The following is a 13,034-nucleotide window of genomic DNA, read 5'->3' on the forward strand; positions in this document are numbered from 1 at the left end:
AATGTCTTCTTTTAAATGCTAAATACTGAATCTGTTGTCTCGTGTCTAAGTCTATGCCACCAACTTCTCTTTTTTTTGCTTGTAGTCAACAGGAAATCTGCAAAACCACAGACTGTTAAACAAACAGACTGCCGGTTTCAACATGCAAGGCTTTCATTCAGAGCAGTTGAGCGTCATTATTATAATAATAATAATGATAAAAAGCACAGCATTCAAACTAAAGTTTGTTTAGCTGTGTGTATCGTGAGTGCATTTCTATACTCGAGGCTATTCCGCTTGTGCAAATGAAACGGGCCAAATAAATAGGGGTGGATCAGGGCCATAAGAGAGGAACAGGAAGAGACAGGCAGACTGTGAGACAGTGAAGTTGTTGAGGCATCGTGTCAGCTTTTAGCTCTTGGTTTGTGAAGTTTTGGCTGAGATATGTGGGAGTTAATGCATGTTCGTACACGGAGGTGAGATGCATGTGGGCTTTACTTGACATTCCGCTCTGAGGACCTCATTTTTTAACTCTTCTAAGGTTGAGAAGGTAAGCAGGGCCGTAAAATGTCACCCAACATCTAAGTTAGCCGACTTGAAATGAGTACAGATGTTATTATTATTGTTGTGCATTGAAAACATTTTATCTAGTCGTCATATTTCATGCTTTATTAAAAAAAAGATAGGCTCATATTATATGACGCCAATGTACATATGGCTGGCACATATGGTCTTGACTTGTACAATATGGAAATTAGGAGTCTGCATTTTTATAGGTTCTCATATCCTCTTCTATGGAGAGCTCTGCAGACGTTGTGATGGATTTCTCCGAGGTCAAAGTTGAAACCTCAGCGGACGACAAGGATTTGGAAGCTCTTCTAATTCTGGAAGAAGGGGACGAACCTTCGGATGTGATAAACAGCGGGGAGAGAGGAAGGAGCGTACTGAGAGTTCGGACGACTGAGGGAAGCTCACATGATCACAACAATGTCCAAGTGGGGAAAAGTGAGAGTGAAGCAGTTGTAGAAATGAACGAGGAGAGTCTAGGGCGTCAGGTGGACGATCACATGGGCTGTGAGGATGATGCAGAAAATGAGGAGGGATTGTCAAGCGGGACGACCGAACAGAACAAGATGCCAGAAGAAAAGCCAAATGCTCAAGCTGAAGTAAAGCTGCGGCCCAAAGACAGACTGAGCCCTCCTGATGCAAAGCCAATGGTAAAGTTGTATGATAATATTAATAATGATGTGTCTAATGCATTTAGAAGATGCATGGCTTGACAAATGTCGTTTCTTTCCTGTGCTGACGTGTTTGGGGCGGGACTGTTGAAGGGCTCGTCTCTTGAAATATGCTAACAGATAATGCTAATTAATGAGACTATGTATTTTTTTTAAAGCATATTTATATTAATATAAACACTGTTCAAAAGTTTGGGGTCGGTAATATTTCTTTAATGTTTTTTCAAAGTCTCTCCTGCTCACCCAGGCTGTATTTATTTGATACAGTAAAAATTTTAAAATATTTTTGCAATGTAAAATAGCAGTTTTCTATGTGAATATATAGTAAAGTGTAATTTATTCCTGTGATCAAAGCTGAATTTTCAGCATTTAAAGTCATCATTACTGCGTATGCAATCCATTGTACTTTCGTAATCTGACAATCTTATATATTATTATTACATTATTATTATTATGAAAAAAGCTAATAATAAGAATTTGAAATATTATTTTTTACCAGGCCCATTTATATTTCATTTTCATTATTATTAATAAAGTTTTTCATATTATTATTATTATCAAAAAAAGTTAATAATATTTTTTTATATTATTATTATTAAGCATTATCATTATGAAAAACACATATATATATATAAATTATTATTATTAAAGTTTTTATTATCATTATGATTTTTTTAAATCACGCCCACATATATCTAATTATTGTAATTATTATAATTAAAGACTTTTATATTATTATAGTTATTATTATTATAGTGTTGAATAAAGGTAATAATATTTTTTTTTAAATTATATATATATATATAATATAATTAAAGCTTTTTATAATTTAAATATTATTATTATTATAAAAAAAGGTGATAATAATTGTACTTTTGTAATTGACATGAACAACTATATTCAGTAAGAACATGGACACACACACACACACACACACACACACACACACACACACACACACACACACACACACACACACACACACACACACACACACACACAGTGTAGTGTATAGTGTCTTTTTTGTTCACCCATAAATGTATAATATATATAATATTGCTCTGCTAAGCAATCTGAAACTACGCATTATCTGGAATCGTGCGGTGTTTAGATGTGCTGGATGATCTGTTGTCCGTGTGCTCAGCTTCACAGGTTATCTCCAGATTTCCCTGACGCTCTGTGTGAGCTGTTGTTCGCGTTACAGGAGGGCCGACGGCTCAACGACCAGCGCTGTTCGTTCCGCCTGGAACACCGCAGAAGATGCTACTCCGAGCCCAGCACTCCTCGCCACAGCCAGAGAGGTGAACACACACACATTACTGCATAATAACACACCACTGGTCAAGAATATCCGAACTGGCATTTGAAGGGGGATAATTCAGTAGCCGAGGAATGGAGGGTGTTGTGGGCATGTTCAGCCCACATGATATAGGTGGCCCAAGACGTGGGATTACTGGCCGCCATACACTGCAAGGTGGTCTCCAGATCCTGATTAATCCGTTCCGTTTGGTCATTAGACTCTAGATGGGACCCAGACGATAGGCTGGCTTAGTGTTATCAAAAGTACCGACTTCGGTACCAAGAATGTGACACTTTGAGTGCTGTTGAGCCTCATAAACACCACTGATTGGCCATTGTGTTCACGAGCTCATCGGATATGTCTGGGATTGGCTACAATGGTCAACGCACGGGAGCGTTTGAGAGCACACGAAGTGTTTGAAAGCAGGAGCGTTTGAAAGCACAAGCAGACGTCTATCAGTGCCAGCGGGCCGGTCCTGCTTTCAAATGCTCCGGTGTGTATCTGTGTAAGCGCTCGCTGAAGATCGTCATTGATGTATATTTACAACAAGTTTTTGAAGCGCTGATCATTGTTAGCCTGGTTCTACCAGACTCTCGTACATTTCATTTGTACAGAGAGTCTGGCCTCTCTCCATTGACAAGCGTTAACTTCCTTGTAGGCGGGTCCTCTGTTGAAGTTTAAAACTATTGGATCTGCCCAGAGCCACTCTGGATCTGCCATAACCAATCGCTAACGTTTGGTCGTGCCAGAACCGGCCGTAAACACGTATCCGAATGATCAGAGGATTGTGTTTAGAATAATATGTCTGTCAACGAGAGCTGCAGGTTTTGTTCTTCGAATTTAAGAATTCACGGAACAATTACAAATTCTAAATGTATATTTGACACTGAGGACAGTGATAATGTATTCAGTCAACTGTCGACGCTGGGTCTAATCATTAACAATACGCCGCTGCGCTCGCTTCGGATTTGCCGCAAATGCTGTGTAGTGATCAGTGATCGCTCGCATCTTTCTCCGCTGCCATTACTGAACTACAACTCAAAGTAACGCACGACATCAACGTCATCGTTCTCAGCCACTCCCTCTGTTCGCTGATTGGACCGGTGAAATTTTGATTTCAGAAAACCAAAGAATACGCCACAATCCCAGACCTAGTACTGAAGGAAAATGAAAATTGAGCGGAAGTACGTAGGAGGGCGGAGCCAGGCTAGATTATTGTAGCCAATCTCAGACATATTTGATGAGCGCGTGAGTACAATGGCCATTCCAAGGTGTTTACGATTCCGCTCAAAGCGCTCAAAGCGGCACATTTTTTAAATTTCAGTATTGACTTGGTACCGAAATCGGTACTTTTGACAACACTAGGCTGGCTGTGGCTCCAATAAGTCTGCAGAAGGCCCCCCAGAACCAGGACGAAAATTGGGGACCTCGGACGGAGACAATGTCCAGGGGAATTCCAAATATACAGAAGACATTGTTCATGAGGAGCTCAGCAGTCTCTTTGTCCAAAGGCAGCTTGGGCAGGGGAATAAACAGGGCAGCCTTAGAGAACCGGTCTACAACCACCAGGATGACTTGGACAGAAGGAGTCCCGTAACAAAGTACAGAGAAAAGTGCGACCATGGCCTGCGGGGAACAGGTAAGGGATGGAGCAGTCCCTGGGGTTGCTGACGTGTAGACTTCCCCTGGTTGCACATGGGGCAGGCCTCCACATAGACCTGAACGTCCTTCTTGATGGACGGCCACCAAAACTGTGCGAGCACTACCTGGATGGCACATCAAAGCCGACTCATGACCCCTCTGCGAGACCCGGGCAGACAGAGAAACATACAGGCATCCGGCAGGACCACCGCCTGGATCGGGCTCATGGGCAAGGGCCCCTCGCACCACTCTTTCTAGTTCCCACTGAAGAGGCCAGACGACTCTAGACCTCGGAAGAATCGTTGCCAAGGGCTTCTCTCGTGTTTCGGGAGAGTAGGTTCAGGATAGGGCATCCGGCTTGACATTCTTGGGGCCGGGTCTGTAAGATAGGAGAAACTGGAATCAATTAAAGAACAGGGACCACTGCTTCGGCTGCTGGAGATATTCACATCTTGTGGTCCGTGAGAACCTGGAAAGGATGCTGAGCCCCTCAAGCCAACGGTGCCACTCCTCCAAGGCAAGTTTTACTGCAAGCAACTCTCGATCCCCCACGTGGTTGTTGCGCTCGGCATCAGACAGGCAGCGAGACATGAAAGCACAAGGGTGTAATTTTCCATCCGCACCCCACTGTGACAGGATGGCCCCCACCCCCACCTCTGAGGCGTTCACCTCCACCACAAAAGGTCTTTCTGGGTCAGGGATCAAAAGAATAGGAGCAGAAGTGAAGCAGCGCTTGAGATTCCTCCTCCCTTGGTAAGCGCCATCAAGGGGGCCACTAGGGATGGGAATTGATAAGAATTTAACGATTCCGATTCCATTATCGATATTGCTTATCGATCCGATTCCTTATCGATTCTCTTATCGATTCTCATTGGGTGAGGGAATAAGTACAAATTTGTTTGTTTGTATTAACTCGCTTTAATATCTGATCAGAAGACACAGCACAGAGCACATATACACAAATTATGTGTAGCAACCTCAGAACAAATCTAAAAGTAGGTGAGCTACTTCTCAAAGGAAAGTCCAGGGACCTATAGCATAGGGCAGTGTTTCTCAACCACTATGCCATGGCACGCTAGTGTGTGCCTTGAAAGATTATCAAGAAGAGTGCCTTAGTGCCTTCACAATTATTGGTCCAAAAAAAAACTGCCATTTATGTGCCATAAAAACGAAAAACACAGACTGAAAACAGTCAAGGAAGAGCTTGTGCCTTTTGGAATATTAACAGTTCTCATTTGGATTCAACCTGAAACAAAACGTGTGTGCGCTAGTGAGTGAGCGAGAGTGTGTGCGCACGCGTGTGTGTGAGTGAGCGCGAGATAGTGTGAGAGTGAGCATGTGTGCGTTTGTGTGTGTGTGAGTGAGTGAGCGTGAGAGAGTGCGTGTGTGACTGTGAGCGCGAGAGAGTGTGTGTGTGCGCTAGTGAGTGAGCGAGAGTGTGTGCGTGAGCGCGAGATAGCATGTGAGCGCTAGTGAGTGAGTGTATATGTGCGCGCGCGTGTGTGTGAGTGAACGTGTGCGTTTGTGTGAGTGAGTGAGCGCGAGAGAGTGCGTATGTGACTGTGAGCGCGAGAGAGTGTGTGTGCGCTAGTGAGTGAGCGAGAGCGTCATGACACATTTGCAATGAGCGGAACCGATACGCGGAATCGATACGCAGGCATGCTAACGGTTCCAAGGAATTGATTCACTGGGCACCGGTTCTGAAGAAGAATCGGTTCTCGGTTCCCATCCTTAGGGGCCACCACAAGGCTGAAATTCTTAATGAACCTCCTATAGAAGTTCGCAAAGCCAATGAAACGTTGAACCTCCTTGACTGTGGCAGGTGTGGGCCAGTTGTGGACTACCTTGACCTTCTTAGGGTCCATCTCCAGGTGGCTAGGAGTGACGATGAACCAGTGAGTCTGGGAAAGATAATAAAATTCACACTTCTCGGGTTTTACGTAGAGATGATTGATAAGGAGTCTCTGGAGAACTCTGTTAACATGTCCCTCGTGCTCCTTCAGTGACCTCGAGAAGATGAGGATTTTGGGATTTCGTCCAGGTATATGAAGACGACTAGATTGTGTAGGTCACGGAGAACGTCAATACAAGACCTAAGACCCCCGTCTTTCTTCTCTACAAAAAAGAAGGCTGCCCCAGCCAAGGGAGGTAGAGGCGCAGATGATACCGGATGCCAATGGCAAAGTCGTAAATGTGGTGATGTGGAAAGGAGGTAGCCCAGGACTTGCTGAACACTGCCTTGAACTGATGGTAAACACTGAGGACTCGGGACAGGTTGACAGATTCTTGAAACTCAGAACTAGGGCCGGAGGGACTCTGGTCCATCTCCAGGTGGCTAGGAGTGACGATGAACCCAAGAAACTGAGTTTGGAAAAAATAATACAATTCACACTTCTTGGGTTTTACGTAGAGATGATTGTCAAGGAGTCTCTGGAGAACTCTGTTAACATGTCCCTCGTGCTCCTTCAGTGACCTCGAGAAGATGAGGATTTCGTCCAGGTATATGAAGACGACTAGATTGTGTAGGTCACGGAGAACGTCAATACAAGGCCCCGTCTTTCTTCTCTACAAAAAAGAAGGCTGCCCCAGCCAAGGGAGGTAGAGGCGCAGATGATACCGGATGCCAATGGCACAGTCGTAAATGCGGTGAGGTGGAAAGGAGGTAGCCCAGGACTTGCCTTGAACTGATGGTAAACACTGAGGACTCAGGACAGGTCAACAGACTCTTGAAACTCAGAACTAGGGGCGGAGGGACTGTAGCAGGCAGGTGAGTTGGCAAGTGGAACCACAGCTCAGAATGATGCCAGCAGGCCAATCGATCTGGGGACTATGTCTGCGCAGCCAAGGGTGACCCAGGATAATAGGATACTCGGGGGAGTCAATGAGATGGAAGGTCTTCTCCGTCTGGTGTTGAAAGATGGTAAGACCCAGGGACTGAGTCGGCTCTGTTACTTTGCCTGGTTCCAGAGGTCTGCCATCCAAGGCGGTGACTGCCTGGGGTTGAGGAAGTAGTTGGGTAGGGATCTTAAGTTCCTTAGCCAAGGTTAGATCCATGAAGTTGCCTGCAGCGCCGGAATCGATTATAGCCTGGACCTGGCGCTGGTGGCCCTCCCAGGACAGAGTGCCAGGAATAGCTAGGACAGCGTTAGTGGGAGGAGCTCTAATTTTTCTAATTTAACCTTAAAGGATAATTCCGGTATTTAACACCTTGATTCTATATTGTAGTTTGTTTTGGATGAACAAGAGTGGTAGACAACATTTTTTTGACAATGGTTCCTCTCTCGAGTTTTTGACTATAAAAGAATTGGCCATGGACCCATTTAACATTGGAGTCAATGTGCATGTCCGAAAATGTCATTAAAACAGCCAATAATGTTCGTTTACAAAACTGTTAAACTCACCGAGTGGTTAGTGGTGTTCGTTGATGATTATAAACAATATATCGTCGCAATATATGATTCCAATCCGTTTATTTTGCTATAGTGGAACTATTTTTTCAGACACTTCACAACCGTGTATCTTCCGCTCAATATTTGAATCTGAAGCGTTAGCACACTCCCGACCACTTGATGGCGATAACCGATGTTTATGTCTCGCGGGACACTCACGGTCACAGTCGAGTTCAACTTCAAATTACAAGTAACAATTAATGAAGGTTTTGTTTGTTTATTTGGCTTACTCTCCCGGAGCACAGTTGCTCTGCTCGCTAGCCTTATGAGAAACGGAAGCGAGCAAAAAGACGACATCGACCAAATGTAAACCGCCCCCTTTCCGTTTCCGGTAGCGCATTTATATTAACGAGCACTCAGTCCTTCAACAGAATTCAATGGGATTTTACAAAATGACGAATAAAACACGACAGAAACTGAATTTTGCAACACTTTTTGTTTCTGGAACATCAACTAACATCACTAATCACTCGGTGAGTTGCACAGTTTTGTAAACGAACATTATTGGCTGTTTTAATGACATTTTCGGACATGCACATTGACTCCAATGTTAAATGGGTCCATGGCCAATTCTTTTATAGTCAAAAACTCGAGAGAGGAACCATTGTCAAAAAAATGTTGTCCACCACTCTTGTTCATCCAAAACAAACTACGATATAGACTCAAGGTGTTAAATACCGGAATTATCCTTTAACACAGCCTTTCCTGTAGGCGTTTCCCGAAGGCTCGGGGCAAGTGGAGCAGGAGTGGCCGGAAGCACCGCAGTAGAGGCACTGACGCTTCTTCATGTGGCGTGTGTCAACTAGAGGATGGATACCCGAGGTGTACCCGACGGGCCGGGTTCAGACAGATATTTAGAAATGATGTTCGGGTTTGGGTCGGGCACGGTCACATCAGCGCGATAAGGCATTGAACATTTGAAATTTAAAAAAGCTTAATATGTAGGTAGCCAATGTGCCTAATGCTTTCACTTGATGCAAAGGTTCGTTTTTGTGATTAAAATTAATTTAAAATATTACCATAACATCTGTCTTCCTGCGTGCGGAAATTTGTTTATGTTGCTGTGACAACGAAACACGTGCATGCGCGCCTGTGTTAGTGTGCGCTTGTTGCCCCGTGTGCGCTGATGCGCTCATCTGTTGTACATTTCAGAATGCCTTCCTACAGTTGCTTAATAAAAGTGGACTTTCCACACAAACAAACGTACGTGTCATTAGTATGAGAAAATTAGATTTAATATCTTGGGCTATGTTTACACGGAAACGATCTGAAGAGAAAACGCAAAAGTGGCGTTGCGTTATCACTTTTTATTCTGCGTTTAGACGAGCGCTATGGGGGGGGAAATCTGTGTGCATATGGTGACGCAAAAGTGTGTGAGATTGGATGTAGTGTGCACTCCAGGCGGCTAGGTGGCGATGTGGAGCACTGAAAGCGAAAGAGACGCTGACACAGTTTTGCATGTTTGATACGGTAAAGCCGCCGCTTTAACCCTCGGTGCTCTTCACGTGTCGCTCAAAAATTACAGATTTTTTTTTTTGTCAATGAAATTAATGCTATATTTTAGTTTGATAATGTTTTGTTATTTTCCTGTACTGGCGCATGCCTGTGACGTAAACGCGTACGCGACGCCTTCACTGTCTAGTAGACTTTTGCGTTTTTACAGTTTTTACCCTTTAGACGGGAACGCGGCGATGGAGTGTTTTTAAGATTTCCACTCTGGAGGGCGGTTTCACTTTTTTGCGTTTTTAAGCCCCAAAAACACCGTCGCCGTGTAAACGAAAGGCACATCCGATCAAATATTTGTACGTTTTCACCCGCGAGCGTTCTCGTGTAAACAGGGCCTTAATGCCTGTCGGGCTCGGGTCGGGTTTGGTTACTGCTCTGTCGGACGCGGGCCGAAAAGCTGAAAACAAGCTTCCCGACCACTGACAGGATGATCACACACTCGCTTGAATTCTTCCACAAATGCCGCGTAAGAACATTAGTCCTCAAACAACATATCGATGAAATCCCTTGCACTAGATAGGCATTAGCATACTATGATGATGAAGGCCATAGCTCCGCCCTCTTCTGAACAGAGGCGGAGCTAAAGCTCATTTGCATTTAAAGGGACACCACAAAAAAAAAATTGCTGACACCCAAAAAAAGGCAAATTTGACAAGCTATAATAAATGATCTGGGGGGTATTTTTTAACTGAAATGTCACAGACACATTCTGGGGACACCATAGATTTATATTACATATTGTGAAAAGAGGCATAATATGTCACCTTTAAAAGTAACTTTCCCCAACCCTGCTCATGACGGTCTCTCTCTCTCCACACAGCGGTGTTCTCCTCCATGACGTCCCTGCAGAAGGAGGAGTTCTTCGACCTGCTGGCGACCTCTCAGGGCCGTCGCCTGGACGAGCAGCGAGCCGAACTCCTGGACGCCCCCCCGCCCGTCCTGACCAAAGCCGAAACCCTGAACGCCCCCCCGCCCGTCCTGACCAAAGCCGAAACCCTGAGTGCCCCCCCGCCAGTCCTGACCAAAGCCGAAACCCCGAACGCCCCCCCGCCCGTCCTGACCAAAGCCGAAACCCTGAACGCCCCCCCGCCCGTCCTGACCAAAGCCGAAACCCTGAGTGCCCCCCCGCCCGTCCTGACCAAAGCCGAAACCCTGAACGCCCCCCCGCCAGTCTTGACCAAAGCCGAAACCCTGAGTGCCCCCCCGCCAGTCCTGACCAAAGCCGAAACCCCGAACGCCCCCCCGCCCGTCCTGACCACTGCCAAACTGAGGAAGAACAGCTGCAAGGTCACAGAGGTCACCCGGAAGCTTCCCACGCAAACACACAAAGAGGACTTATACAACATGATCGTCAACACGCAAGTGAGTGCCTCTGAGTTACAAACACTGGGAGATATACATAGAGTTCACTTAACTCAGGGGTTCTCTAACTTTCTGATGGCAAAAATATGATTTGTATATATTCAGGTATAAAAAGAAAATAGTTAACATGATTTTGAAAACATGTTTGCAGTTTCTTTTTTTTACTATATGCAGATTTGTTTTTATTACTCAGATTAATAAAATTGTTTAAGTTAATAATAATAATTTAAACATTTTGTTTTAACCAGGCACACATTTATTTTTTAATTGATAATTATTAGTTTTAAAATTATTATTATTATTATTTAATAATAATAATTACTTTTTTTACCAGGCCCATATATATATATAATATATATATATATAAATAATAAATAAATTTCTATATACAATTATATATATATATATATATATATTATATGGGCCTGGTAAAAAAAAAAGTGATATATATATATAATATATAATATATATATATATATATATATATATTATAAAAAATTATATATATATATATATATATATATATAATTGTATATAGAAATTTATTTATTATTTAAATGTTTTATATTATTATTGATGATGAAAAACTTTAATAATAATTTATATATATATACAAATATATATATATATATATAGTTTTTCATAATATAATTTATTCAATTAAATTATTTAATTTATTTATCATTATTATTTTTATGAAAAATAAAATATATTTTACTATTATGAAAAAAAACTGATAAAATTATTATTTTATCATGATCAGTTTTTTTTCATAATAGTAAAATATATTTTATTTTTCATAAAAATAATATATATATATATATATATATATATATTAATATATATATATATATATATATATATATAAATTATTATCAAAGTTTTTCATAAGTTAAATATGATTATTATTATTATTAATAATAATAAAAAGTGAATAATAATGTTCTGCATGTTTGCCCGCTGCAGGCCCAGGGCCGTCTGGAGGAGCAGCGCAGTGCGGCTCCAGGACCGATGGACGATGAAGACTTCTTCTCTCTGTTGCTGAAGGTCCAGGGAGGACGGATGGATGAACAGAGGATAGAGTTCAAACCTGCTCATTAATACATGAAGCTTCACAGTGTGTGTGTGTGTGTGTGTGTGTGTGTGTGTGTGTGTGTGTGTGTGTGTGTGTGTTCATGATGCCAGACTCTTTCCTGTCCACGTATGATATAACTATAGAGATCAGACTACCGATGTAAAGATACTTGCACTACTGTTCAGCATTGCTACATTTATTGCGCTTGAATTCATGGCTTTAAGATTTCTGCTTTAAATGTTCAGGGTCATTTGAAGGATCTGTCTTTTATGTACATGCTACAGTTTTGAAATGAAAATAAATGTTTTAGTGTTAATTATAATGGTTACTGGTTTTTATATAACAAATGTGAACTCAAGAGCAACCTTAATTTATTTCAGTGAGAATTTCCACAGTGCAACTTCCCTGATTGAGCCACTAGGAGGCGACAGAGACCGGCCCTGTTCATCTCACTAGAGAAGGATGAAGGTGCTCTGTGTATCATATATCCTGTAATATACTATATATATATACATATATATATATATATATATATATATATACATACATATATATACACATATATAAATTATATATGAGTGTGATCTGTATGAACAGATTTTAGATGACTTGCATGCAAACTAAACCAAAGGAATATCATGCTGACGTGAATCTGCAATAAATCAGCAGCTTCAAATGTCAAAATATATTATAAAATGTACTTCAAAGGCCATAATAATATACATTTACAATCTTAAAATATATTTTGGACTAACGGTACTTATGTAAATATTTACCCCATTAGTATATTGGGAAAACATTTTGTGTGAAATATATTCAAAAATATATATTTAAAAAAATTGGCTTGTGGGCCTTTTCACTGAGGAATATTATGTTTTATTTTAGTGTATATGATCAGTAATATTTTTTACTTATTATAAGGTGGGCCTAAAAAGTATTTGGATGCTTAATTCAATTACACTGAATTATAAATGTTGTAATGTTATTGCATTAGATATGAAAATATTTTAAAGAAAGCACATTTTTCAAGCAAAACATTTCAGAAAAAGAGTCAGTATGTTTTTTTTATTTTAGTTTTATTAATATTTTAAACTAGCCATTATTCTTATATTTGTAGTTGTCATGTTCGATAGTTACATTCTTATACATTACGTTATGGCTTTTGTCATTTTGTTAGTGTTTTTTCTTTTAAAGAAATGCTATTTAGATTTTTTTTTTATTATTATTCATTATTCATTTATGTCCAATTAATCATTTCAAAATTAATCTTATTTCATTTGATTGCTAAGGAAATATTTATAATTTTCATTTAGTTTAAGTTTGTCAACTAACATTTCTATTTTATTTTATTTCAGCTTTATTTCAATTGATATAAATGTTTTTAGTTTTTAGTTAAAGCCGCAGTCCATAACTTTTTTGTGTTCAAAATTTAATTTTTGGACATCATAAATCCATTTTCCAAGCCGTATTTATGGACATCATAA

General features: G+C 41.1%; 1 protein-coding gene across 2 annotated transcripts; it reads left to right on the plus strand.

The window, feature by feature from the left end:
• The first annotated feature begins 81 nt into the window (after positions 1 to 81).
• gpsm3 (G protein signaling modulator 3) lies at positions 82 to 11,732 on the plus strand. 2 transcript variants are annotated; one of them, XM_079625382.1, is made up of 5 exons: positions 82 to 529; positions 756 to 1,196; positions 2,362 to 2,518; positions 9,934 to 10,475; positions 11,442 to 11,732. In XM_079625382.1, the coding sequence occupies exons 2-5, from the start codon at positions 774 to 776 to the stop codon at positions 11,574 to 11,576; spliced, it is 1,257 nt and encodes a 418-aa protein (XP_079481508.1). In that variant the 5' UTR covers positions 82 to 529; positions 756 to 773; the 3' UTR covers positions 11,577 to 11,732. The 2 variants fall into 2 exon arrangements, with proteins under 2 accessions (XP_079481508.1, XP_079481509.1); XM_079625383.1 differs by having other exon boundaries at positions 329 to 529; positions 738 to 1,196.
• Positions 11,733 to 13,034: the final 1,302 nt, after the last annotated feature.

The sequence above is a fragment of the Phoxinus phoxinus genome (assembly GCF_949152265.1).
Source record: "Phoxinus phoxinus genome assembly, chromosome: 10".
In the NCBI taxonomy this organism is placed as follows: domain Eukaryota; kingdom Metazoa; phylum Chordata; class Actinopteri; order Cypriniformes; family Leuciscidae; genus Phoxinus; species Phoxinus phoxinus.